We start from the raw sequence: 24,893 nt of genomic DNA on the forward strand, positions 1-24,893 counted from the left end.
CAGGCTGCGCTGGCTAGCGTATTTTTTTTAATTAAACATCTAATGAAAGTTCTGAAATGATAAACACAGATAATTAAAAAAAGAAAAGCAGGAAATTAATCGGTAACAGGCTTTAATCCAATTATATTTACCAAGCAGATATAATTAAAACTAATTTTTTTGCACAGCTTAGCATTCGTGCAGCACATTTTAAAGCCTTTATCAGCGACACAAAAATCTGGATACTTTGTTTCTACGTGGTGCTGCACAAATGGCTTAAAAGCGCCAGTGCATGCACAGCATCCTCCTCACACGCCACACCGACGAACGCGCGGGTCAGCTGTTTCTCACCTCGATGACTCCGTGGTGGATGGAGGTGTACTGTTTCTTTCTCAGCATCACCAGGGTGATGACGATCACGGTTGCTATGACGACGCCTCCGACCATCAGGCCGATGATGGCGCCCTTGTTGGAGCCCACATCCTCTGCGAAGAAGACCTGTGGGTGCCGAGCGGTCAGGTGATCAGTCAGTGGCACAACACACAACAGATTGTGTGAATTTAAGCGATATTCTCGAGGTCAGCACTCGCTTCGTTTCCTCACATCTTTTGCTGTGCTTGCTGGGTTTAATTACATCTCCTACCTCTTCTTGTCATTTTTGTCATTACGGAGTCAAATTTAGCTTGAGAATAGCTGCTCGGGAACAAAGACAATACACACACGCACACACAAAAAAAGTGAAGACGACTTGATGTGGGCAGCTTTTTTTGGATGGAAATATTTTCTTACTGCGGATGTCGAGTGATTTACAGAAAGAATAGCACAGCATAAAAAAAAGCATCAATGCAATGACGCAGCACCAACAGAACACACTTAAAAACACACACACACACACACACACACACACACGAAAACTAACTTCTGTCAGAGTGTGACAAAGTGGCTAGGACAGAATTAATTTGCCATTTGTCACTTGCATATATTGTTATTTTGTGTTCTGTTATTTTTACAGTCAGCCATAATGCTTTAATTTAGACATTGCTGGTGTAACTTCTCTTAACACACACTATCCCGGGTTTTGTTTGTGGTAGCAGTAGTTACATCCTTTACATCCATGCATGTGTTTTAAAGCAAACACTACTAACCATCAGATCATCTGAATTTTCTTCTGTTTACAGGCACATGTCTGGTAAATTATGTTTCTTTGGTTATACTTACCATGGTGTCCATGTTGTGCATTCAGGTCCTATATGTGAGACAGGTGTATGGGAAGGGCCGCCCACTACTTCCTGTTTATATAGGGTCAGGAGGTCAATGATTGCATCACTGGGTGTAACCAAATGGAGGGTTTTTCATTTTGTATAGTACTGTTTGTTTTCTTTAAAGTAGCCTTTTGAGTTATATTGTATGCAGTGTTTTACTTTAAAAACCATTTAGTTGAGTAAATGAGTTTGTCAGTTTCATGCATGACTTTATTCCTGTTCTTTGTTTAGAATTGTATTATTTGGTTTGACCTATTTTGTTTCAATGGTAGGGACTAACGAGGTCAGGTGTGGGCAAAGTCTTGCCAGTGGGATTTTTGTATGCCTGATTGATTGTTTTATGGTAAAAAGGGAGATGCTAGCAATAAAGTATGCTTAAAAAGAACTTCAATTGTCTGCTAATGCTATTTACTTATCACCTTCCTTGCTGCTTAAGTTATGCTACATCACACAGAATTTGCAGATTTATGGATACATGCAATTCTTTGAATGGTCACTTGAGGCTGATTCCAAGAGTAAGTATATCACTGTAAACTACTGTGTTAAAATGATTGGTAGCGACAGAGCCAATCTATTATAGGACCAATGCTGATGCCTGGTGATTAAAAAAATCGGATATACTGGTCGATATTTCTTTGCTTTAAGCCACAAAAAACATGTGTTGTGTGTAGTTATTTATGGTTCCTTACTGAGATAGCACGTCAGTCCATTTTAAATGTAATCTTATTCTACTGTCACAGCTGGTCATGGATTACTCATATGTAGTCTCCTTAGATTAGCTGGTTGTTGTCGTTTTTGGCATTTCAAACGCATCATCACAGCGATCAAGAAATTTACAGAGTGCCCTACAGGGACAACTGGATTTTCCGTAACGCCAAGTCAGTCACCCATTATTAGAGGTGTGTCCACTTTGACAAGTAGCTGTAGCATAACTGCTTGCGAGTCACTGAACTGAACCTTCTGACCACATTTGTGGTGTTGGTGCCTTTTGGATTTATCACATAAATAATTTCTGTACAGTCACCTGAACTAACAGTCCCCTCATAGTTCTCCAGCACAAACTGCCATATATCTGTGCCTGTGTGATGGACCTGTGCAGTTTAAGGATGCAGATTTCTAACCAAACCTCTTATTAAAAACAGCGGGTAATTTTGCACCCTGGTCGCTCCAAAACAGGAATTCCCATCGTGTTACTTGTGCCGTCTTTTATAAGTCGTCTTTGGTTTAAGGTCATTAACTTCCAATTTGAGATTTTTAACACTCACATTACTTTGGATGTTTATAAGCAAAGCAAGCAAATGGATAGAAAAGTAATAATGGGTTGAAAGCAGAGCACAGCACTGATGCACAATGACTCAGCTCCAACACAAAACTATTAAAAAAATAAATAACCAAACAAAATGAGAGCTTCAGCACATCTGTCACAGAATAACGGGTGCTCGGTGGGACTCATTTTTCACATTTTACAATGATAAATAGAACCTTCACTGAATGGGAAAGAAAAAAAGAAAATAAAAAACACCTCCTGATATCTTCAGCAGGGATAACGGGACAGAAACCTCCTCAACCGGCACAAAATTTTGCTACTGTGAATATCAAATTAAGGAGACGAGTTAAAGAGGCAGCCTGACACACTGACTGCTCACTGTGAATGCCAAAAATGTGATATGTAATAAAATGTAGGGATTAAGGGATTTGAAGCCTTTAGGTGAGAGGAATAAGGTACGTGGATTTGGATTTGACTGAGGATGGATTGAGGGGTTTTTTTTTTGTTCTGGGATTACAACACTGGATGAGATTAGTGAGTGCGTGCAGAACTTAGCGATATTAACAGCATCAAACTTCCCCGATCAGAGGGCACAGGATTCATTTATTTATTTTTCAGAGAGGAGCACATCGAGTGTGACGCACGCATTATCACGGATGTCTCCATGGGCACCTGTCTCCATGGTGACAACCTTGGGAAGTTTACCAGGAGGACAAAGTGGAGCATGTGTGTATGTGCGTGGAGGAGAAGGGGGCAGAGTGCAAAACCCGCATGTGTGAGTAATATGCATCTTTATGTGTGAGTAATATGCATCTTTATGTGTGTGAGTAATATGCATCTTTATGTGTGTGCGCATGCCTGCGTCTATTTCTGTGGGCTTATTAAGCAGCCTGAATATTCAGATCAGCGAATCCCAAACGAGTCTGCATATCTGCACGGCTCCGCCTTTGCTCACCAGTTTCTGGTGGCGAACTTCGTACTCTGTGCTCTGTCTGTCCTCAGTCTCCATCCGCATCTCAGGAATAGCTTCCATCTTCATTCCAGTCACTGGCGAGGGAAGAAAAAGTACAATCTATTATAGATGGTGACATTAAGCCACTCTCTCGTTCTCCTGCTGAAATAAAAAGCTCTGACTGAAGCACACTGGATAGCGGAGAGCCGACTGCACCAGCAGCACGAATAGAAAAGAGCACAGCATACGCAGGATGCATAGACCGCGTGCAGCTGCACCACCAATCTCTTAACAGCCACACCTGCACCTCAATGGAGGTCAAGTGGAGCCGGCTGTGTGCAAATATTGACTCTGAGGAGAACATGCTGTGGTGCCTTTACTTCTACAGTGTACTTCAAAACAATCTCAGAATCTTGTATAACCTGAGCAAATATTTTCTGCTAGCCTCAAAACCACTTCAGCTCAGCACTCGCATGCACCAAATCACAAGACCTAAAGCACTTTATGATTTATACCCAAGCTGGAAATGGCTTACAGGCCCGAGGGAATCATTATGTACTGAATAACATTAATATCAAACTACAGATGCTCACATCCCTTTCTAACACACACTGTAAATTAGTCACACCTAAAAATATTCACTAATGTTATCAAACGTTACCATTTTAGTTACAACACATCATTTAGAGCCGGGGCGTCAGCAGCTGTCTGCTGTGCAGCTAAATTCCTTCACACTGACAGAAAGAGGAATTTTGCTGCTCACTGAAGATCAAAGTGGGCTGCATGTGGTTCACGATGTAAAATGAGTTTGGCATCGCTGATTCAGAAAGTTAAAAAAGCATCAAAGTAGTTGAAATGATGAGCTACAAAGAGCTTGCATGAGTTATTATAAATTGGTAACATTACTAGTCCTCCATGGTCTTTAAAGACCATACTGCACATTTGTAATTGAATCAGCTGTTTACACCTTATGCTACCTTTACACTAGAAGGGACAGAGGATAGCTGGATTTTTCCTAACACACTGTTGACACGTTGCTGTCGGCTTCCACCTAAAATGACTCTTGATCTGTCATCTGAACACATCACTACTGGTCATTGTTAAACAAAAGCACCAACCTGGTCGTGTTGGAATGCCTCCGTCGAGATTGGGGCGGGAGTCTACTGGCTCAACTAAAAGGGGAAGGCACAGAGAGATTTCACTTTTCAGTCGTTGTCCAACCTAAAAAAAGGAGCTAGAATATCATTGTGATGCATTTTGGAGGCTAATTTGTTAGCTACTAGAGCTACCACTCATTATGACAATGCGGTGCTTCAGAAAGTACCCTGGTTGTCGGTATTGGGCTGGTTGAAGCTCTCAGGGTGAATGAAGCCGACTCCAGCCAGTCCCAGAGTGTCTTCCTGCGGCAACAGGTCGGTCTGGCCATCTCCCAGCTCCTGGTCGGGCATCAGGGCGTCATTTCCATAGCTCACCCTTACGTCTGTCTGCAGGTTAGCCAGCTGCTGAGCCATCTCTGCCTGCTCCCTCTGCAGGAGCTCTGTGTGAACACAACCAGGAGGGAGGCAGGAAGACAGGAAGGAAGGAAGGAAGGATAGAGGTCAGGAGTCAAGAGGGGAGAGAAACAGGAGGTGGAAATAAGAAAGGAAGCAGTATCATTTATTCACTTGTCATGTGACTCTATTGTTGTTTCAACACAATATGGTGAGAATATTTCCGATGCCAGTTAGAATTAAAGAGGAGACTAATTTGTTTGCTAAACGATTCTTTAAATATGAAATCTCACACTGTCTACCTACGCAAATGTTTCTGTGTCAGAAGGGAGAGACCGCCTCAGAAGGAGAAATCTTCCTTTAACAGACCTGATGTTTAGCAAAGGCTGAGTGAGGGGTTTCTCTTCTGTGTGTTTGTTCCCGGTTTTTTTTTTCCGGGCGGTACAGACTGTGACAGACTGCGGCTCCAAGATAGAGACACAGATGGCCACATGACGCACACAACTCCAATAAACCCAAAAACCCACAGAAACCTAGCAAATGGAGAGGAGGGGGAGGGGAGGGAGGGGGATTTATCTTCCCAGCGAACAGTTTCATTTGACTCCTAACAGAAGAATTAGGCCAAATGGCTCCAATGCCCTCATCAGAGAGAGGGGAAAAATAAAAAAATAAAAGCGTTTTGCAGGCTGGAATTTAGAGCATTCAATCTCTATTACATGTAATCAGACCAGTGCGTCTTCCCCTGCCTTTCTCCCACCCACGGGTCATCTCCACTGAGTCTCGGTTAAATGTACGTCAGCGTCACTCCCTGTAGTTCCATCACATTTGCCTGGTCTGCATTGTGTTTCCTTGTGCTGATTTTAAATGGCTGATAGTGGAAGTTCAGTGAGTCTTCAGTGGAGGAACTCACCGACTTGGTCCTGGATATCATCAGCCACACCGGGCACTTTGTAGAGGAGTCCGAGAGATTGGTTCATGCGCTCCTCAATAACGCGCAGGTGGGTCAGCACCTTTTAAACATATCAAATAGGATGTTTTTTTATGTTTCCCAGAGAAAAAAACAAAAACAAAAAACATTCAACTGAAAGAGCAGGAAGCACAAAATCAACACTTTACACTAAAAACAATAAAGAAGTCCAATCATTTTTCAGCGTGTTTGATGCTACCTGAGGTCTAATCTGGGCGGCCTTCTTGGGATCCACCATGCGGACGTGCTCGAAGTGTTTGAGGGTGTGTTGCCTGTCCTTCTGCTCAGCGCGCACGTACTTCTTCAGCAGGCTGAAAACATGCCGGGGCTGCAAGAGACAGCGGAAACAAGACAGCTGGTTAAGAGCAGAGGAAGCAGAAGGAAATCAGTCACTTCAAGCCTAGCCTTTTAAAAATTTCATTTTGATTCTGTTTTTAGAAATCTAATTTTGAAAGCCTCCATAAAAACTGGCAATGTGCAGTTGCACTGTAACAAAACACAGAGGTCTAGCAAAACAGAAAACATGCGGGGGGATTTATTTATGCAGCAGGTCAGATAAAAGGGAGCCGTACTTCAAAAGAAAACAGAACGAGAGATGAAGAGCCGGGAGTGTTAAAAAGCAACCTGGAGATGGTTCATTTTTCCACAAGACACACAGTTTATTACAAAGTGGCTTTAATACGAGCAGGAGAGCACTGCTGAGCTGTGCGTGCCGCTTACCCGGGGTGGATCCTGCTGCAATGCAGTCAGGTAGCTCTCCAGAGCCAGGCGGCGGCGGTCGTTCAGCAGAGCCTCCACCCGGGCCATGTGAGTCTCCACCAGCTGCTGGCGCTCGCTGGCTGCCTCTTGCTCCAGTGCTTCTACCTTCTCTTGGAAACGCTATAAACACACAAAGGAAATTACCAAGTGTGCATCAGAGGAGGAGGAGGAGGGGGGGCGATGACACAGCACACAGGCAGAACATGCTCGCCTTACCTGAATCACGGCCTTCTTTTCAGCACGTGGAAGAGTCTTGGCTTCCCGCTCGGCCTCTTCCCACTCCTTCATCACCTGAAGGCAAACAAAGGAGGGAAAGATGAAATAAATCTTTTTATCCTTCACATGCAAGTGAGGTTTTACTTCTCACAGGTGTCAAAGAAAAAAAAAAAAAAGTGTGATATCGGTGCTCAGAATATCAGCAGGAAGGAGTTTCCTCTGATAAAAATCACAGGGTGTGGATGCTTGCTTAAAGACCGGTGTGGTGAGCATGAAAAACAGTTGGTTTCCCCCTTTTTTGGTCAGTTACATCCCCTCCAGAACGATTATTGCAAATCCTACATCTGTTTTGCCCTCTCTGACTTATTTGGGGGATTATCCAATCCTATTCAGCCCTTTACCAACCAAAGTGTGAGCATATATGAAACGATGCCTCTCTCGTCTGGAACTCTGGAAGCTGTCGCATCGCGGCGGGCCATCTGGCTCTCCGCCGGTTGATTAAAGAAAACAATTAAAGTTGAAATGGCTCAGTCGGCTCACTCAGGAGGGATTAACAAACACACCTACTTGTTTTACTTGACATACCTTCTCTTGCCATTTTCTATTCAGTGAAATCTTTGTCCTGATACTCTGTTTTCCCTGCACATCACATTTATTAAAATGAATGTCTAATGAGGAAAATAAATAAATTCCAGTCTCAGAGTACCTGGGACATTCTCTCACGGTGCTTGGCCTCCAGACTCTCTTTGGCCTTCTGGAAGTGTGCATGTTCATTCTCGTCAGCGGGCGTCTCCAGGTAGTGGTCCACTGCATCGGAGGAGCTGGGCGTTGCTGTGGGAACTGCGTGGAATTTGAGATGAAGGAAAAAAAGACTTTAAGCGACGCTTCTCACTGCTGCTGCACACTTTCATTTGGCAGAGCTGTCTCAGCACACACAAACACTCAAGTTCAGAAAGGGTTAATAGGGTTAGTGAGAGCTCAAGAGAGAAAGAATATAAGATAGCAGCTGTAGCTGGAAGCAGCCCCCTTCGAAAGGGAAAGAGCGAGCCCCTCAGATGACCCGCAGTGCTTTCTAGAAGAGAAACAAAACCCCTCTCATTTATATAACTTCATTCAGAGCGTGATGGAGCTCTCCTGCCAAACCACAGATGCTGGAATTTATCCTGTGGGCTCAGAGGCGCGCACTAAATTGTGATAGTCTTACCAACAAGAAAATAAATTGGATCAGTTATTGCGTGAAACCTGGATTTAATCAGTGGAAAGTTGATTATCTCTCACAAACACGCCATCGAGAGCGGTTGTTGGTTTGGGTGAGAATCTGAGTGCACGAGACAGTGTGATCGCGTGAAGGTCGCGCATCATGTGAAATTGGTTACGTCTGAGGCGAGCACATGACTGCGCAAGACACACACACACACGCGAGAAAAGACAACAGGGAGATGTTATTCAGTCTGACCCTGAGCAGAGCGTTTTCTTAGCCTCTGGTCTCGCAAATCCTTTAAAGGCCTCGTTCACCCAAATTACAAAAAGCACTTTTCTCTCCTGCCTTTAAAACAGACTAGAATCAAGTCCATTCAGCGAGAGTATAGCCAAGGTTATTTTTTATTACAGCTACAGATCTCCACTAAATGCATCACATACAAGCAAACGTGCCGCTCCGAACAGACGACAGCTCGGGAGTGAAGTCATTTGTCACATACCCTTGTACTTATCCGGCTGTATTTGTAAGAGCTTTGGAGCATCATAGTGATGTAATTTTGTGAAGGTTTGCACTTTTTGACCAGATTTTAGCTTTTCTAAGACCTGTTTTAAGAATTAAATCTTGGTTTTAAGGCTGAATTTTGAATTAGAGTAGAGGTGAGGGTTTGTTATGATGGCCAAATGTCAGGATTAGAGGCTTGGAGACGTCCCTGTAAAGCAGTTCCTCACTGATTCAGTTCAAATCATCATTCTAATGTATTTGTGTGTGAATGCAGGATGAAATGTCCCTTTAATGTTCCTTGATGTTATTTAGGGTGGCGATCCAGTAATTCCCTCTTTAGATATAATCCACGTCTGCAGTGATTCTACAGCATTCTTTGTTTTTGCAGTAATCATAACAATGTGATCTTTTCCCTTTAATTAGTCTTCGTTTGCTGCACTTTATTGGTGTGGCCTTTTCCTGCGCTGTAAAGGCTACAGCGGGGTATAAATTAATAATAATAATAATAATAATGTTAATAATGGCATCGATTTACTGCTCATTATAAACTCAACAGCTAAGTCCTGATTTCTATCCTTGTTTTCCTTGCTAACTGATCTCATAGCTGCACAAAAATATGAAGCGCTTTCCAAATAAAGCCTCTTACAATAGCTAGTTTCCATTACCTGGACAAGTAATAAATCAATGCACTGCACTAAAGGGCTGATAAGAAGAAGAAGAAGGAAAAAAAAAAAAAAAAAAAGGACGGGAAACTAACCAATTTCAATATGAGCCATTTCAAAAATACCCACTTCTCACTACACAATAGGCTCTTTTGTAGACAGGACTATAAGCATTGTTACCCAAGCATTGTAACAAAGGAGATGACTGAATAGAGCAAAGATGTCAGGAACATGCACGCTAGGATTTATATGTCTCGCTAAAAACTGATCTGTCAGTGCAGTAGCGTTGGTGTAATTGTTTTCCTGCAGTCCCCTGCAGAGAACTCACGATGTCAGCCTCACCGAGTCTGCATGTGAATGAATTCATTAAGAAAACATCCAAGTGGGGAGCCTGTGTATGTGTGTGACTTCAGGGCAAAGGTTACAGTGCATCATTTTCTTACCTAAACCATGCTCAGAGCAGAGCAGAAATCCTGAACTCACACACATGATCGATTATATTAGATCACAATACGGGGAGAAAGAGAGAATGCCGCAGGGCACACATGCACACAACCACCAACACACATATTGAGCAAGGTCATTGACCCTTACACAGTGAAAAAGCGAAATCAATGTCACGCTGTCACACACACAAACGCACACCTGTAAACAACAACAAGGGGGAAGTAATTTGGCAATCCAGGGCTGAGTTACCATTTGAAATCCAATCAGTTTGTGACTCAGCGATTGCGTCTAACCAAACACAGAGGCGCTGAAAAATACATAAATCAGAAAATAAATAATTTTCCTCCCCCAAGTTTCAAGTGTCCATTAAAAACCTCTGACGATTCAACGTATCATCAAGGTGGGAGCAAAATATAGAATAAATAATTGAGCAATCATCCCCATTTTCAGCGATACCACTGATAATCAATCATCACAATGTGGAGATGGGAGGCAGGTATGCTCTGTGAGCGTGTAATGTTGCATTGATGAGTTTTTCCCCTTGCCTCTATCTGGGGAATGTGTCACATTCTGCAAAATTGCACAAGGGTAATTTGACATCTGATTTCGGTGAATTGACTGAATTAACTTGAACTTTTTTCCTCAGCGATGAGGACGAAATAATGTAAGCAAGCCCACACCACATCAGGGACGCGAGGGCGTAACAAGCAACGGAGTGAGGATTATTGCAAAATTAATGTGTGCCTGGATGATTTTATGTATCGTATTCATGCTGCAGTGTCATATATAAGATGATGGCCATGAAATAGCTGTAATTATAGAAATTATACTGGTTATCCTACAGGCTTCATAGGGGGAGAGCAGTGCAGCTCTTGCAATATAAAGCATGCCATTTAGTTCATGGAGCAAACTGTCCATGAAAATAAGCCCTGTGTATCGTTTAACCAGTTACTGGAGCTTTTAGGCGTTGGCACCTCGCTCCAGCGCTGTCTGCTAAAATAAAAATAAAAAATAGGCATGTCCAGCTCTTAACAGCTTTCAAAACAAAACTACGTTCAACCTGTTCCAAAGTTAAATGTATTGGAAAATAGAAATGCTTTAAAGCACAGGTGCACCCACACAAAACGCTCGGCGTGACACGCCAGAAGGACCCAACCTGCTCACTGACATCGGTGGGTGTGAAAGTAAAGGCAAGAGTGAGTGTGCAGGCAGTCAGGCAGGTGTTTTTAATAGAAGTGCGGGAGAGGAGACATATTTATTTACCTGACGGAAACACACACACACACACACACACACACACACACACACACGGAGAGTGTGAGGAAACGGTTAGGCAGGAGAGGCACAGCGAGCAAGAAACTTCGGAAACTTGTTTTGCGGCTAGTAGACAGCTGGGATAGACCGGGTGAGTAAAAAAAAAAAGTGAGGAGTTGTGGACAAAACAACTGGCAATTGAGCCAGCGAGACGCTGCCTTAGGCTGGACTTACTGACGCTGCTGCAGACAGACAGGCAGTACGCCTCTGACTCAAAGTTATTCCTGTTGCCTCCACAGCCGCCGTAGATAAACTGAACACAGCGGCCTTCCTCGCGGTCAAAGTACCAGCGGGGCAGCATCGCCCGGCATGGACCTGTCTCTGCACTGGCCCAGCACACATCTTGGAGGACACACACACACACACACACACACACACACACACGTACACACACTTATCAACCACAAATTCCCAGAAAACCTCTGTAGTTAATCATGCTGGAGTGTCATCGTTGATTGATGTCTTTGCAAAGACAAAAAAAAAAAAGATTTAAATTTAAGGACACAAAAATAAATACAGCATCTGGAAAAAAAAAAGTTAAGTTTTACGCATTATTGATGCTGCCTGGGTTTGAATCTTTAGACCAATTTAACGCTAATGTAGAAACATTGCTGTACAACCAATTCTGACTCTAGTGAAACGTGGCTAATGAAAGCTGTGAGATGACAAATGAACACGCTGAGAAAAATGACAGCAGGAAATTAATTGGTGAAGAACACGAGGTTCAATCGCGTTCAGCAAAGCATAAAAATTTTTTGCAGGGTAATAAAAACAGAAAAAAATCAAAACATGTTTAGCTTGTTGTGCGATTGTTCCACATTAATCTAAATGCAAAATCTCCAAGTCACCTGACCGCTCTATTAAGCACGTTTCACATATTCCAGCCTTTTATTTACCAGACTAACAAAAACACTTGATGATCCTCACCCCTGACAACTTCCTCCACAGACTCTGTGGTGGTGGTGGTGGTTGTCGTCATGGCAACGTTGGTAGTCGGCTCACCGTCGATGAGCGAGTCGAGGATGTCGTCATCATTGTCATCGTCTTCCTCTTCGTCCTCGTCGTCCACCAGCTCCTCATCTTCCTCTCCATCTCCATCCTGGTCATTGTCCAGCACGTCCTCTTCTTCATCCTCTTCCTCTTCCTCCTCTTCCTCTGCCACCTCTTCCTCCTCGTCCTCATCCTCGTCTACCACAGATGGCTTTGTTTCCTCTTGCTGCTCCACTGGCTCTGGCTCACGCACCATACTGGGAGAAAAGGAGAGAAGAAAAAGGGGAAATGGTGAAGCAGGAGGGAGTCAAGAGACATATGGTGGAAAAGAAAAAGAGAAAAAAAAGTGGGATGGGGGAAAGGAGATAAAAAATGAAGGAGGAGGTAGATGAGAAGGATGAGGGAGGCAGAAGAACGGAGACTATGATATAACCATTTTGCAGCTTCCCTTCAAGAAGAGAAATTGTGCCCACGTGGCAAAGCTACAAATTAAATCGGCTTCGCCTCCGATCACCTAAACACTGACGCATCACTCTGCTCTTTGCTGCCTTGGCCTCATTTATTTGTGCGAGTGCGTACCTGTTGTCAGAGTAGTCGGTCTCCGCTCCGCCCCACCAGACATCAGAATCATCAGGATCCTGCTCAGCACTATCGGCGTCACGCTCCGCCTCAGCGGGGCAGCACACAAACTCCACTCCTCGGAAGCGGTCGATGCCGCACGGCAGCAGCATCCCATAGTCGTGGAGGTTCATGGTGCGGTCTCCGCAGGACTGAGACGAGACAAAGCGGATCAGTACATGCTCGTGTAAGTCATTAAAGGAGGGTGTGTTGTGTGTGCAAGTGTGTACACACCTCTTTGGCTACAGTGTGCCAGTGCAGGTGGCTCTCACACTGATCCATGCGCTCCTGGTGCAGGAACTTGCACTTATCAGGAACAAGCAGAGCATCGCTCACAAATTCTCCCACTGCGGCAAAAAACATACACACATTTAGATTTAACACATAATCGGAATCTTGTGTCCGACTGGCTGCAGACAAATTTCAACAAACACTGATTCATCTCATAAAAAGCTCTTTTGAGTAAAATCAGAGCTTCATATAAACCGAGAGATTTTTGGCCTCTATAAGACAAGAGAGGACCAACATCAAACAAGAAGTGGGGAACTCTTCTGCCCATTAAAACCATTAAACTAGGAGGTTCAAAGCTGGCCACTGCACCAGTCTTGTGAACAAAGACAGATCCTATTCACAATCTGACTGCTGCCATGACCAGCCAACAGGAAAGCAGAACTGACGTTACGTGGAAAAATATAAAAATCAAGATGATTTGTGGCAGCTGACTCCTGTCCTCATGTGTCTTGATCCCAATAATGTAGTCATCATTGCCATGCAATCTGCATGCATCAAACCATATATCCTACCCAAGGAAAACTGTGAGGATTACAGTGAATTTGGGTTTAGAAGTAACTAACCACACCTATGAGCGCTGCTTTGGGATTGTGCTCACACACCATGTTGCTTGTGTTAAGTAAATCTGGCAGATGGTGTGAAAACTGAGTGGACTCACCTAGGCAGCGGTAAGGCACCACGATGTGCATGTGACTGCGACACTGCTTGCGCCCCTTCTTGCACCAGTTCTGGATGCTGACTGGTTGATTGGCCTCCACCACGTTGGTAATCTGGAGTTCAGGGTAAACCTGTACACACAACATTAAGTCTTACAATGGGACACTATATCTACTGAGCAGGGACGTGTCACCTGCTTTCCTAACATTAGCTTGAATGACTTAATAGTCAGCTTGTCACACTTTTGGCCACAGTGAGCTCAAACTGATGATGCTGAGCTCATCTTTAGTCATGCCTTCTTAGCCACATAGTTACAGCCATTAAGTGTTTGCTAATCTATTTTAAAGATTATCAATCCTTCCCTTTTTAAATTGCCTTTAAAAAAGAAAGAAAGAAAAAAAAGAATCCACCACACCTTTCCTTTCAGAATACTTTTGCTTTCTCTCCATCCCCCCGAGATACAATCTTCACAGCTCTGCAGTACTCCTCGATGCTGTTCCTGCCTACCAGGACTGCTGTGTTTACCTCTATATTCTCAGCCATGCGTGACATCTGCCTCTACACAATATTCTGAGTTGGCATGTCATCCCTCTCCCTTCGTTCTTTTTCATGACACCTCCTCTTCTATTTTGTCTGCCTTCACGCCTCTCACAAAAGCGATGGGGGGGAAGAGAAAAAAAAAAAAAAAAAGTCTTTCCATAACCTTCTTGGTTCCTTGTCACTGTAGACAAGTCGTATTTTTTCCTCTGTTCAGCTTATAAGAGGAAGGTTCTCAATCTTTTCCCTTTTTTGTCTTTAATATCAGCAGTTCAAACTGCATAAAAAGCTGGGATTTGGCAAGCATTTGTTTCTTATCACAAGATTTGTTATCAGTGTAAACAATGGGAGGGTAAATTTATTTTCCTTTGCTGTAATTTTTTTTCCCCCCCCAGAGACTGCTCACCTCCTTTTATCAGGTGAATTGCTTTTATCGTAGATTATTTACACACTGATAAGTGAGACTGCTGTAATTATCCAGATGAAAAGCTCCTGTTTTGTGTTTGCAGAAAAGTCATAGTGAAATGTAACAGCCACAGCAACGGCAACGAAAAAGAGCTCACCGTCTCACGTTAAACTTTTGGTTAGTTCACTTTCAAGCTGCCTAATTACAAGCCAAGTCACATGGACTTAAGCAGCTTGTTTACTGAGCAGAGTTTTGGCATCATGTCATCCTGCCAAACTGGGGATTTTGGTGACTAAAAACAAATCTGCTTGCCGACTGTGTAGCCCACTCGTGACAGACTTCTCTGTTCACTATTCACTTCTCTATTACACTTCTACAGCATCAATCCAGTTAAACTTGTGGGATATTGATCAGGTCAGTTAAGTAGCAGAAGGGGTCTGTTCATCAGTTTCATCTTTGGTGTTAACGAAACTAACACCTAGACAAGGCAACAATGAGACAACCACTAAAACAGGAATGGTTTTACTGGTGCAGGCTGCTAACATGTTCTCCCTCCTCATCTTTTCTGACTGTTTGTTCACTAGTTTTGCATTTGGCTGGGGTCACTGTCACTACTGGTAGCATGAGGTGATATCTGGACCCTACAGAGGTTACACACAGTGCTCTCAGAGGGTCAATCTAATGGTTAAAATCTACTAAAAATCGCCCACGTCACCACATCCCAAGATCATCATCTACACTCATTCCCCACTCAAAACAAAATAACCACATAGCCGTTGACATTTTCCCCTCTATCACACTATCCTGACATTCACAGTGTGTATCCCCCTGTCTTTAGTATCCCCCTTTGGGCCTTTTTATTACAATTAAAACAATAAAGATTTATATCAGTTGATTAATAGGAAACCTCCGCCCCACAAAAACACACACTTTACCTCCTGGCAGTATTGCAGGATGCCCTCCTTGGTACCGATGCAGCTCTTTGTGCCCGAGGGGTCCGGCTCCCACTTGCCAGTCTGGACGTTGATGTGCATGTTGAGTTTACCACAAAACATGGCCACCTGGGGCTCTGCCAACAGGCCCATCGAAACATCTGTAGGCACCTGCGGGTGGGCGGGGCAGGGGTGAAGGGGGAAAACAGAGAGCGAGAGATTTAATGAGATATACAACTCACGTAAAGCTCCTTGAGCACTCGTGCTGAAAAATGCGAGACGGATGCAATTAAATTTTATTACTCAGATAGAGGAGGGTCGGGAGAGGAGAAAAGATTAGTGCGTTAGATGAAAAGTAAGATGAGACGAGCTGGTTTAAGATGAGAAGTGGGAAATGAGGGGAAGATGAGGAAAGCCAAAGATAAGATGTTCGTGAAGGGAGCGCTGGAGCAAGTTTTTTCTGTACCCCCGTCAGATTTCATCAAAAATGTAGGTTTATGGCCATAAAACCCTTAACAGTGCAATCAAACACTTATTGCTGCAGTATTGCTCACTGTTCAGAAAGATCCTGCTGAACAGAAACGATGAAAATAACAGATCTAAATAAGTGAAACAAAAGTGATGGACTTGGTGGTGGGAAAAATAAAAATCAATATCTTTACAAGAATAAATTACCTCAGACAACAGGCCTGGGGCAATCTAATACACCCTCTGCTGTCTATGATGCTCAGCCACATGCGCACATACACCCACTCAACTGCCCTGTGCTATACCCTATTCACGGGTATATCTCTGCTCATGTTTTTGCCTTTTTTTCCAGGACAGTATAGTGTTTATATAACCCTCTGTTGATTTGTTTTTGGCTCATTTCTCTGGGAACAAGCTGGCTGCAGGCGCGGGGAGTGTGTGTCCGTGCGTGTTCGTGTATGGAAGAGAGAAAGCCTGCCTTTGGCATGACTGTATTAATTTTTGTATTAATTTACGCTCCTGGGTGTTTGTCGATTCGTGCCTCTCCTCTGCGTGTGCCACTGCTGACTTGCCCGCATAAGGAGGTTTTGTGCTGGAGCTCCCCTAGGAGAGGAGGTGCAGACAAACCTCTGAATGTCTGCATTGTACTGGCAAATGAGCTAGAACAAAATGGGAGGGAATACAGGAGGGTGGGGAAGGAGACAGAGAGAGAGGAGAGAGGAGAGAGGGGGCTGTTGCCATTGTGTGCTCCCCTAATCTTGTTAATGGTTTTGAAGGGACTGGCAGGCAAACAAATGTTGTTTTGTGAGATGGATAGCATATTTTTTCCCCCCTCCAGACTTGATTCTCTCCAAGCAGCCGGGGCATAAAGTTCTCTTCCAATATGAGAATGGCTGGTGGGGGCCATCAATTTGGATTCAATTTAAAGCCGAAAACTCAAACCTTTGGATCAATTTAGCGAGTGAGTATCTGGTTTATCGGCACAGAGATGAACTATATCAGCTTTCATTATGTCCCATTTACACACATATTGTATTTACACACTTGGCAGGAGGAGAAGATGGCAGCACTCTCTGGACCCGTTACTTCATTTTCTATTCTCACCTGATGGCGCTCAGAAAAGCCAAGCAAAGCGGAAAAGAAAGCTTGCCAGGTACACAAACGCAATAAAAATCTACCTGTAAGCTGTAATGCAGCTGAAGACTACTGCTGTGAAGCTGGGAAATGAACATCTGAAACATATCGAGCTGAAATGTATTCAATTGGCTCTTTAAAAAAAGCAAAACAAAAACTTGTACCGTTAAAAGAAAACTGTTATATACATAGGTGCTAGCAGTAGTAAATCCATCTGTCAAATAGTATAAACAAGTGTTTTGCTTTACACTAATCAGATTCATATGAAGGCGATCACATATCTTGGTAGTTCTCAATTATAGACTTGAAACCATTAAAGGGCCATTCAAAGAGCGCATTCATTGCGAAAAACTAATTAGATTTTACCCCTATTTATCTGCAGCCCTTTTATTTCAGTAAATACAATTACTGTGAAAACAAAAAGCAGGATTAAGTAGAAATTTATAATCTTGATCAAAAATGATGAAGCATTTCTGCAAGATCACACTTACACATTGTAATTAATGATAAACAATCTTAAATTCTGAGCGTTTATAAGTTACTATTTGCTGCTCACAAACATGTGAGATGAGGCTAACCAATGTATTTTATCATTAGCATCCTGTTCTTGTCAACTGTTTTACACATAAAACATAGAAAAATACAAGGGCATGCAAAGAGAGCAACTCCACCCGAGGTGCAAGGGCTTTCCTAAAATTTAATGGTTTTCAAATAGGCGTCTATTGGACCGCAAGTCTTTTTGCAACCACAACTATCGCCATCTGGTGGCCTTCAGACAGAATGCAGCTTTAACGCACTTCTAGATTGGCTTAATCCATGTTTTATACTGTCTACAGTCCAAATATGGCGTCTTATGGCTGTCAAATGCACTGAAGCTTTAGCATTTTAGACCAATGGGCTAATGTCCAATGTCGCTTGTTTTGAGGCATTTAACTTAACAGTAACATCATTTTATCATCACAATGAAAAAGAAAACCAAATTAATAAAAACAGTGTAATAATGTGTTTGAAATGAAACCACAGCACACACGCACACACGCTCCCTCTCTTCAGGTTACACTGACATGGGTCAAATATGCACACCTTTAAAAGTTCACATCCCCCACTCATCAACATAAGTGGCAGCATGTAGTAGCGCCAAAGTCAGTAAATCCCCATCTCCACACACGGAGTAGGGTGTAAAGTCCCCCATTAGCCGCAGCCCTCCTCATCTCCCACAAATGACGCTTAACACTGGTGGCCATTGGTCTTGACACTAAGCCATCTGCACCACCCAGGGTTATTTAAGGGTCTGCTGCTCGATTCCCACACTGCCATCTGTGAGCCATCAGACACAGATCACAGTCCGCCCTGTTCACTAATAGTAAAATCCCAGGGCAAAGTAAGAATGGAAACTTTTCTTTAAAAAGTAGTTCATATACACTATCTTTTAATTAAAACTCTGGGTGCCCAATTCAATTCTGACCGTATCTCTCCACCCTCTGGCCTTACTCTACCGCGTACTAGAAAAGAGGAAAAAAAAAAAAAAAGCCTGACTTCCTCTCTGCTTTGGGGCATAGGTAGGGAAATTACTGCCGACTGCTTGCTGGCATTTAAATTCTGTGTGTAGAACTGTTTTGGTTGGCAAATCGTACCCCAGCTAATCATGCTCTCTTCCTTCTCATTTGCCGCTGCTATATCTCGACCGCTCCGTCTTCTGTTGATGGAGGAGGAGGGGAAGTGGGTTGTCGGCCAAGGCTTCGCAGCAAGCTTATAAATCAGAATCACTGGATGATCGAGAGAGAAGCAAGTGCGAGAAAGAACAATAACCACAATACCGAGAGACAGAGAGAAATGGGAGGGCAGATGAATTGGACAATAAGCCTTCAGGCTCGAGCAGGTCAGGCTCTTAGTAAAACTGAAAGGATGCGAGAATGAAGGGCCAGAGACAGATGATAAGATGTGAAGCTTTGGTGTCAGGAAAAGCTTAGAAGATGAAAAGAATTTTGTAGTCGATTACATCAGTTCTTTAGAAAGAACCACTGAATTTCTCATGCTGAATCTTCTAGTAGCTACATAAATAATGACTTGCACACATTTTCCAGTTTACAAATCCTCTCTAAATGAAAGATGGGCTGAATAAAAAAGGCCATTCTTTTTTATTTTGTTGTTGTCTTCTGGTTTCAGAGACAACCTTGTGAGCTAGAATCTACCCCGAGCAGGCAACAGATGGACTCAATAAAAGGCAGTCACAATAAAATGGTGACACACGTCAGCAACAAAGTGTTGCACATTATACGAGGAGACACCAGGCTTCCCTCATCTCCTTCATTCGCTCTGTCTTTATCCTATCACGTCTCTGGTTCACAGTCCTTCCAGTCTGCCAGCCGGTCAGACTGGCACAGAGGGGAGGGAGCAGTAATCTGGGCACTGAGGATTAGAACGCCAGCACGGCCAGGAGAAATATCCCCCTTTGGTCTCAATCTGGCATGATAGGCATCACGGCAAAAACAGGGAATAAGCTAGGGGAAAGGAGGGTGATGCTATATGAGATTGACCCTGTGAAGATAGTTCAATTAAAGTCAGCAGAAAATCCAGTCACATACTGCTTGGTATGCTATTTCTCCCTGAAAAGTGATGCAACTAAAGCAGTGATCCATCAAAAAAAAAAAAAGCAGCTTTCAGCTTCAGGCTGCTTTTATTAATCAGATTAACTGATGAAAGGAGCCTATTGTATGATCAAAATGAGAGCAAGAAATTCGAGAGCTCCAGTTTAAGAGGTCAAACAAATACCAGAAAAAAGAAGACGAAATCTTCTCATGTGCTTTTTCTCAGCAGAAAACTGCAAAATTACTGCAACTGAGTAGAGAAAATATAAAGCTGAGCTACCGGGCGCGGTTGCAGCAACATTAAGTTGTGTGTAGTCTTTTGTTCAGGTTGTTACAGCTCGTTATCAAGCCCTAAAAAGCACATCACCATGATAATCTAAGTATAAAAAGGACATTGTTAACCCTCCAGTAAAAAGAAATGCACAAAAAAAAAAAAAAAAAAAAAAAAAAAAAAAAAAAAACAAGCTAAAAAAAAAATCCAATAATGTAATGCAATAACATACAAGTTTATATTAGTTTTGCAATTAAAGTGAGATTATTTCCTGCTGCAATTTTCTAGAGTGGTGTGCTACCCCACAGAGGGTTCTGATGAGAGTGACAAGATCAGTGCGGCGCTTCACCTCAACCGGCCCACATTTCTGTCACGCTATGATGTAAAAATCACAGATGGATGCATTTCCATCACATCTGACAAATCTTAGACTCATGCAACGTGATCTTTTCTTCATCATCATCGTCGTCCTCATCGTGTGACTGTCAAATGTTCTGCTTTAAGGGATAATTGATTTGGTTGTGGTCTTTTTTTGGTTCACCCACTTTTGATTTAAAGATCAGTAGTTAGATTAGTGCTAAAACTAATTACTGATGAGCCATTTTATAAATCAACAGAAAACCTGCTACTTTTTAATTTTTAATTTTTTTGTTTTAACTGATTGAGCCTTTCCCCCCCCCCAACAGAAATAGACATTAAAGTTACAGGTTCTCAGTTGGGAAGACTTGCTTATTTCTCCTAATTTATTACAGAAATTCAAAGTAGCATGCACAGTTTAGAAAAAGAGAATTAAAAAACAGAATTAAAACTTTATATAAACCTTTATAGACTAAAAACAAATGAGAACCTTGCCACAAGACTGTCATGCTTACATAGGTCTATTCCAAATGTATGTCTATACTGACCACTACAATAGGTGCAGTTGTTCAACTACTCATTAACACAAATATCTAAATAGCCAATCACATGACAGCAACTCAGTGACTTTAGGTATGTAGACATGGTTAAGATGACTCGCTCAAGTTCAAACTGTGCATTAGAATGGGGAAGGAAGGTGATTTAACTCATTTTGAATGTGCCTGATCTGCTGAGATTTTCATGCAGAACTATCTCTAAGGTTTACAGAGAAAGACCCTAAAAGAGAGAAAATATCCAAGACCTCTTCACCCACAGAAAGTGAAGAATGGCTAGACAGGTGTCGATGGGAAGGTAACAGTTACAACCAAGGTCTGCAGGAGAGCATCTCTAAAGCCCCTTTTCCACTAGTACCTACTCGGATTGACTCGCCACAACTTGACTCGAATGGTTTTCCATTACAATCTAGTACGACCAGGATATTCGTGGTTGTCATCACCGCAATGCTACCGAGCGTCCCGTCGCGTAATTAGCATGCAACATGAACGCTGCAACAAAGGTGGACATAGAGGAAACAATATACCTGCTGGGACCAAGACGTTGTTTTTTGTAGCCATTTCCCTCGTTGTCGGGTAGGGCTGCCACGATTACGTCGACTATCAAAATAATCGTTTGTGGCAGCCCTATTGTCGGGTTACAAAAATGGCAGTTTTGCTTTTCCTCAACGAGATGCTCACATGACTCATCAAGTGACGCCAGTGATCAGCCAATCGGTGGCATGCAGTCCGACAATGTCACAGTTTAGTATCTGATCAATTCGTTTGGAACCCCGGCCGGGCAGGTACTATTTTAGTACCTGGTACCAGGTACTGCGACCTAATGGAAAACCCTCAAAACTGTGCCAAGTTGATCTGAGTAGGCACTAATGGAAAGGGGGCTTAAATGCACAATATGTACTTTAAAAGCTTTTTGAATTATTTTTATCTAATTGTTGTATCCTTGTAAAAAAAAATGCTGTAAATATCTGCATCATAACCCTGTCTTATTCCAGTATTTTCCTTCCTCATTCTGTCTGAAATGATCAGTATATGATGATTTATTGTAACATAAAATAATATAGTTGGATGATGAGTGTAAAACATCTGAACTTTAAAAAGATCCAGTGTTAAACTTTATTTGAAAATAACGCTACTTCCCTACAAAATGCAGTTTTTAAATTATGTGATAGACATCTGGGTAAAAGCCCCTGGTTATTTATTGGATTTTTGTTCATTAAAGAATAGCAGACATTTTTAAGTAACGGGGAAATGCTGACATCTGTAAAATAAGAAAAAACACACACACTTATGCTTTATTGTATAAGTAATATATAAGTGTATTCACTTCCCAATGGGCTAATCAGAGTCTATTTTTTAAACATTAAAAAAAGAAAAGAAAATGGTAATAAGGCTACTTTAAAACACCATACAGTCTTAAAAATGTCCCAAAATCTTGTTTTGTTTTTAAATCTCCTTTAAAAGAAAAATTCTTTTTGAAATAATTAGTTCAACCTTGAAAAAACAAATTCGGTGTAAACTCTACTATCTGCTCCTCGACTCTCAGAGGACCAAACATGCCCAGCGATCTATACCACTGCACGCCACTCCACACGTGGGAGTCATAAAGACATAACTTCTTAAATAAATTCTTCCGCTTTATGGTAAACTGCCCAACCGTTCCCGTCTCAGAGCCGCCTGTGACTGCTGCATTCACTGATGTGATTATCTGCATTAATAGCAGAGAAAAGCAGGGACAAGTTTATTACCCCTTTGGTGTCAGAGAAAGAAATATTACATCACATGTATACGAAATGCAAATAAATCCATTTTCTCACGCACGCGGCTCACTCACAGAGAAGCACGGAAATAGTTTAATGTATTCCAGCGCACCAAAAGACACACACAAACGCAATCTTTGAAGTGTCCCCCATGGGCACTGGTCCTGAAGCGCTATTAATTGTGCAGTCTTATCTGTGTGGCCCAGGCCTGCCACGGGGAGTTGGGTGAAGGTGGTGGGCTGGTGGAAGGAGGAGGGGGGGAATAAGAGGGAGGGTGTCTTAGATCAGCTCTCCCTCCAGGGGGAGACTCCCTGGAGTGCACAATGTGTTGCAGGAGCCCCACACACATTCTGGGACGCATCTTTTACAGGCATCTTTGGTTTTATATGTCCAGGCTAGCAGCAAACAAAACAAGGCATTATTGTCCAAGCTGGTACATAATGTTCCACAGACAAATGATAACGTCAGCTGAGTGGTGAGTGTTTAGAAATGCCTAACAATTACTTAGATACACGAGAAATGGCAGCTTAACAATGCAAATAATGACTTTGCTGCATTAACCTCAGAAGCTTTCAGCATTTGAGATTCAGATTAGATGCCGTGTGATACACTACAAACTTAGATGGCTTTCCTTCCAGTCATTAATCAATCAGCTGCGGTGGAATCGAGCAGAAGCCCGGCTGTCTGTGGCTTGCTTACAAGATGCATCACTGAATTAAATAAGACCGGCGAGGTAATGGAAGTGCTGCAGTATGTGCGAGTCTGCATCGGCACGACAAGCTGGCCTTGATGTTACCCAAACCCCCAGATCACCTCTGACCTGCCCTAAAGTGTGTGTAGAATGGCATCCCATCATACTGGTGTGTATATAACATTACCAGTACCTGATGTTTGGGAAGCACATCTAGTGGATAGTGTTTCACTAATTACAGGGCAGTCAGGCCTGCTTCCCCTCCCCTCACCCTCCCTGTCGACCAGAAATTCAATTACAGAGTAGATCTAAAAAACTAAATAAACATTGTCATCAAACATTTTTAGGTTATTCAGGACAGAAGCTCTGATCTAAATATATAACAGGGGAAAAAAAAACAAACATCTGGGAGCAGGATGATTGCTTAGCTCATCCTCCAATAGCTTCAGGTGGGGCATATGGAGCTAAATCAGGTTTTAATGAAACCCGAGCACCTCAACAACAGTGCATCATGTCCATTCAAGCATTGCTTAAAAAAAACAAAACAACAAAAAAAACAAAAATATCGATAGATGTGCATCAGTATGGGATAAATATAGATTTCCTTACTGATTTCTGCTTAAAGAATAAACTGACACAATCAAATGTTTCCTCGGATCAAGACTGACGGCTAATTCCTTTTAAGCGCGTCTGTCTGTGTCGATGACCTTCACAACGACACCCTAACTGGTGTTCTTGATATGTTCTCTTCATGTGCATGCCATCTATTTTTTTTTTCCTTACTCGCGGCTTATCCCACAGTCCTCATCTTAAAAAGTTTGCAAACAGTCTGAGAGGAGAATTTAAGTTTGTTTGAAGAATTATCTTCATTCATATTCAGTGAGATTAAGCTTTGTCTCGGGGGGTTCCCCTGGAATTAGCATCTCAGACAAATCTGTTTAAAATCTGATTAAGAAGTGTGTAAGAAACACACATCTGACTTCTGCCCATTTAATTTGTCTAGAGGTGATGGAAGGACTTTTGGTTTCCTTAGTTATAATCACCATGGACACAGAGGCTGGTCTCAACCCCGGGGAACAGCTTGTTATAACCTCCCTCTAGCTGCAGCAACACCATTATCCAAGTCGCCAGGGAACAGGAATTTCATCATCTGGTTACTTAGCTTTGAAAGGAAGTGGGTTGGTTGATCTGTAACTTGCACATCACTGCGTGTGCATGCGTTTGTGTGTGTTAAACGTTAAGCCATTGTACCGGCCTGGTAAACTGGCCCTGACCTCAACACCACTCAGGCAGGAGTCACTTTGCAGCGACATGCCAACATAAACAGATGGACCTCTGATCGCTGATGCCCACAGACACACAAATACGGTGACTAATTTATAAACTTAGATCAGAGATTACCAAAACCGCTTTTGCTTCAACAGAAATATGCACAAATACACTAAATATTTCTGTCAAACGCTTCTTTGCAGGACTGCGGTGGGAATTTATTTTTTATTTTTTTACAGCTTCTTGTAATTAAAATGTTTAATTATGTGGGCAAACATTTCTGAATGTTATTGACTTTTATCACCATGTCAGCTTTTTTGTCAGTGGCCAGAATTACAAAACCAACCAACCCA

General features: G+C 42.5%; 1 protein-coding gene across 2 annotated transcripts in view; it reads right to left on the minus strand.

Moving 5' to 3' along the window:
• The window catches only part of appa (amyloid beta (A4) precursor protein a), a 33,934-nt gene that overhangs the window by 1,030 nt on the left and 8,011 nt on the right, over positions 1-24,893 (minus strand). The window contains exons 2-16 of one of the 2 annotated variants that reach the window (XM_005730929.2): positions 15,452-15,619; positions 13,575-13,704; positions 12,860-12,972; positions 12,587-12,777; positions 11,945-12,264; positions 11,192-11,359; positions 7,599-7,732; positions 6,893-6,967; positions 6,638-6,796; positions 6,117-6,245; positions 5,861-5,960; positions 4,785-4,997; positions 4,579-4,632; positions 3,464-3,555; positions 331-477 (exon numbers count right to left, since the gene is read on the minus strand). In XM_005730929.2, the coding sequence (XP_005730986.1) occupies positions 331-477; positions 3,464-3,555; positions 4,579-4,632; positions 4,785-4,997; positions 5,861-5,960; positions 6,117-6,245; positions 6,638-6,796; positions 6,893-6,967; positions 7,599-7,732; positions 11,192-11,359; positions 11,945-12,264; positions 12,587-12,777; positions 12,860-12,972; positions 13,575-13,704; positions 15,452-15,619 (2,193 nt within the window). The remainder of the gene's footprint in view (positions 1-330; positions 478-3,463; positions 3,556-4,578; positions 4,633-4,784; positions 4,998-5,860; positions 5,961-6,116; positions 6,246-6,637; positions 6,797-6,892; positions 6,968-7,598; positions 7,733-11,191; positions 11,360-11,944; positions 12,265-12,586; positions 12,778-12,859; positions 12,973-13,574; positions 13,705-15,451; positions 15,620-24,893) is intronic. The other variant, XM_005730930.2, reaches the window with a different exon arrangement.

The sequence above is a fragment of the Pundamilia nyererei genome, unplaced genomic scaffold (genome assembly GCF_000239375.1).
Source record: "Pundamilia nyererei isolate P.nyererei 1_Seehausen unplaced genomic scaffold, PunNye1.0 scaffold00040, whole genome shotgun sequence".
Classification (NCBI taxonomy): Eukaryota; Metazoa; Chordata; class Actinopteri; order Cichliformes; family Cichlidae; genus Pundamilia; species Pundamilia nyererei.